Genomic DNA, 3,598 nt, shown 5'->3' on the forward strand with positions numbered 1-3,598 from the left:
TTGGCCCGAACCGGCGAAAAACAGGTTTCTGGAGGGGACTTGGCCGTTTTTTCGGCCGGCACGAAAAATACGCCTGGGGAGGGCCTGTTGGGGCGCGGCTGGATATGCTCTTAGTACTTCACAAGCAGGGAAAGAAGAAGAAAAATCCTCGGTTCATCAGTTGCGCGCGTCATGAAGTTCCACAGAAATCTCGTCGGAATCGGAGAATTTCTGCCGTGCTGCAAGTTGCTGGCCTGATCCGGCCGGCTGGGGGCACGCACGGGTGCCGCGTGACGGTCGCAAGCGACGGCGAGACGCCACTCATCTCTTGTGGAGCTTATCTGAAACGAAACAGGGGCGATACACATCCACAATCCAGAAACAGAAACAGAAACATAAGGAGAAAGTGGTTGCGGCAAATCATCCATGATCCATGAATGGATAAGCCTCCCGGCAACAGATCAGATGCATGTATGTGTGTCTCCAATTTGTCACTCGTTTAGTATTGATGTGTATCCAGAAGACCAAAACCAAGGGGAGTTGTACACAGCGGGCAGAGAGGACGAGAGCTCACTCTATGTACAAGTGGAGCAGGGAGGAAGAAGAGGCTCAGTCTATGTACAGTATCTACTGGCTAGCTAATTTCACCAGCCCGGAATCGAATTGGGTCTTAAAATCCAACCCTCCGGCCTGATCCCCACCGATCTTCGTTCTATACACTGTATACATCGACTGGATTATTCGGGGAAATTCTTTTCTATGTACAGTTTGTGCAGTATGTACATATCTTGCTGCTGTTTTTACTGGTTGCTGCGGCCGGCCATGGAGGCGGCGGAGAGACAGCTGGCCCCGGCGCGGTACCCGCCCGCTCGCTTCCGGTACTGCACCTGCTGCGCCACGGGGGACGGCACGAGCGCCTTGCGTGCCCAGTGCCCGCTCCCCATGGGAACGCGCCGCGCCAGCCCGCTGTAAGAGCGTGTAGAGCAGCCGCTGCCGCTGGGGATGTGCTGCGCGAACGGGCTGGCCGTGCTCTTCGACGGCGGCGAAGGCGGAGAGGCGGGCCTGCTGCTGACGGCGTGGGCCTCCTGCTTGCGCTCCTTGTGGAGGCTGCAGCGGAAGGAGCCCGGGTGGTTCGTCGGGGAGCACATGCAGGACCGACGGATCTTGGGGGTGGTGGTGGGGGAGGAGGGGGGAGACGAGACGCTGACGGACTTGACCGGCGAGCCGGCGACGGAGAGCTTGATACGCGAGAGCGAGGCGGATTGGTAGTTGGGAAAGGGAGTCAAAAGGATGGGGCCGCTGGGCCGAGATGCAGTCGCGGTCGACATGATGAGATTAGAGGAGGGAGGTGGAGCAGTTGGGACTCAGGAATTGCGGTGGCTTTCAGGCTTTGCTGTGTGAGTTCTCCGGTGGTTCGCTGCCGGTTTGGGTAACCTGAGATGGGAGCCGGTTGGCCTCATTTTATAGGCCGGGGAGAGGCAGTTTGGTGAATTCTGGGCGTTAAGAACCTGGAGTCCGGCCGAGTTAATTAAGGAAAGGAAAACACTTGTTAATTAAACTCGGGTTACAGCGTGATGCGGTGGGCGTCTGAGCACACCGGAATCGGTCTGCGATGCAGCAAAGTAAGGCTCATGCCAGTTTGATTTGAATACTGATTTAAGCGTCAAAATTCTGGTCAATTTCTTGCATTACAAACCAGTACTACTAATAGTCATGTCAAAGAAGTTTGTATATTTGGAATATATGGTTGTTTCCGTGTGAAACGCTCGGATTCGTAAGTTTCTCTTCAGAAAAAGTGTCATACAGGAGGAGCAGTTTTTAGACGCCTGATATTATTTGGAGCACACCGCGCATGCATGTGCCAGTTCGGCTGAAATTCGGCAAAGCCGAGCCGATTGCTCGCTGCATGCAGCCGCCCACCGGTTGTGGCACGACCCATCACATGACTTGTTGCTGTTAGAAGGGATAGAGGGATTTTGTGGAATAATTGTTGTATTGTTTGAACCTCGTGGGCATATATATAGGAGTACATGATCTACTTGGAGTATAAGACAAGCAGAATACTTCCTAGTTTATCCTATGTTTTCTAATACAATCACGTTACTCAACATCCCACCGCAATCACAACGGTAGCGACGCAGACGGTGAGACTGGAGAAGAATCCGAAGGCAAGCTGACGGACATCCCCCCACAGTCGTAACGGTCGATGCATCGCGGAGTCGTGGCTGGAGTGGAAACCAACAAGGTTGCTCAAGTAGGCGGTAGCCCTTTGTGCCGTTTGTCGACGTAGCCGGGAGCGTGGGTGGTGGAGCCGTGGTCGAGATAGCCGTGTGAAGAATGCCCTGGTCGATGTCGAGTCGGGTAGCCGGTGTCGAGGAAGTAGCCGTGGAGCCGCAGGCGCAAGGAGGCGCCGAGTTAGTCCTGGGCGCGGTGGTGTCGAAGTAGTGGTGCACTAGGTAGTAGATGATGTTGACGACGCGTCGCGCCGGGGTTGCCAACCCCGGGGACACATCGTAGACGAAGGCACGCGTCGATGTTGCCAGCACCGGGCATGCGTAGACGGACTAAGACGAAGTTGACGAAGCACCACACCAGGCTTGCCAGGCCAGGAGACACGTCGTGGACGAAGGCACGCATCGGTGTTGCCAGCACCGGACATGCGTAGACGAGGACCTGCACGAGCTGTACGCCATGTCGGAGAAATCGGAGAGGCCAGCAGAGAAGGGCTCGACGACTATTGCGGCGCAATCAGCATGGGGCCGGTGTCACCTGCTATTGTCGGAGTAGACGAAGTGGTCGAGGTAGATGACGGCGACGCTGGCGACGGGCTGGTGCTAGACAAAGACGAAGGGGGGTGGACAGGCGGCGGCAGCTACGTGGGTAGCAGCGGCAGCGGCCAAAGTAGAGCGGCGGCGGCGGCTAGGTTAGGGGCGCAGCGGTGGTGCTTGAAGTAGGCGCAGAACCCTGACTGCCTGACGAAGACCAACGCGGACAGTGGCGTTCCCGTGCCAAGTGAGGCGGCGCGGCGCATACCACGGGAGGTCGAGCGCAGAGACGGCGGGGGACCGCGGGCCGCGGCGCTACGGCCCGAAGGGGCGACGCAGCGGCGGCGGGCAGGTCGGGACGACGGCGGAAGACCTCAGGGCGGTTGCGGGGACCGTAGGCCGTGGCGTGACAACCCGAAGGGGCGGCGCGGCGGAGAGCTCGGATCGGTGCAACCACGGGGTAGGCCTCGGGATGGCGGCGTGGACTGCGTGCCACGCTCGCTACGGCCCGACGGGGCGACGCAGCGGCGGCGCGAGGGTCGATACGGCCACGGGGACGACCAGGAGCGGACGACCTCGGGGCGGCAGTGGACCGCGGGCCGCGGCATTATGGCCCAAAGGGGCGACGCAGTGGTGACGCGAGTCGGTGCAGCCGGTAGAAGAACCACGGGGCGGCGGCGCTGCGGCCCGACGGGGCGACGCAGCGGCAGCCCGTTGCTCGATCGGTGGAGGGACGCGCGGAACTCGGGGACGATCTTCACGGGACCTGCTGAGGCGCGCGCAACCAACAGGTCAGGTTGGTCGCACAACGTAGATGAGGCGGATCGCGGCGGCGAGCGGGTGATCAATCCGAT

At 59.2% G+C, this 3,598-nt stretch overlaps 1 protein-coding gene across 1 annotated transcript; it reads right to left on the reverse strand.

Moving 5' to 3' along the window:
* Window positions 1–457: 457 nt before the first annotated feature.
* On the reverse strand, window positions 458–1,406 carry LOC119325040. Its single transcript, XM_037598796.1, has one exon. It carries the CDS (start codon window positions 1,305–1,307, stop codon window positions 780–782), a length of 528 nt encoding a protein of 175 aa, XP_037454693.1. The 5' UTR covers window positions 1,308–1,406; the 3' UTR covers window positions 458–779.
* Between the last annotated feature and the right edge of the window lie 2,192 nt (window positions 1,407–3,598).

This window comes from Triticum dicoccoides, chromosome 6B, assembly GCF_002162155.2.
Source record: "Triticum dicoccoides isolate Atlit2015 ecotype Zavitan chromosome 6B, WEW_v2.0, whole genome shotgun sequence".
Classification (NCBI taxonomy): domain Eukaryota; kingdom Viridiplantae; phylum Streptophyta; class Magnoliopsida; order Poales; family Poaceae; genus Triticum; species Triticum dicoccoides.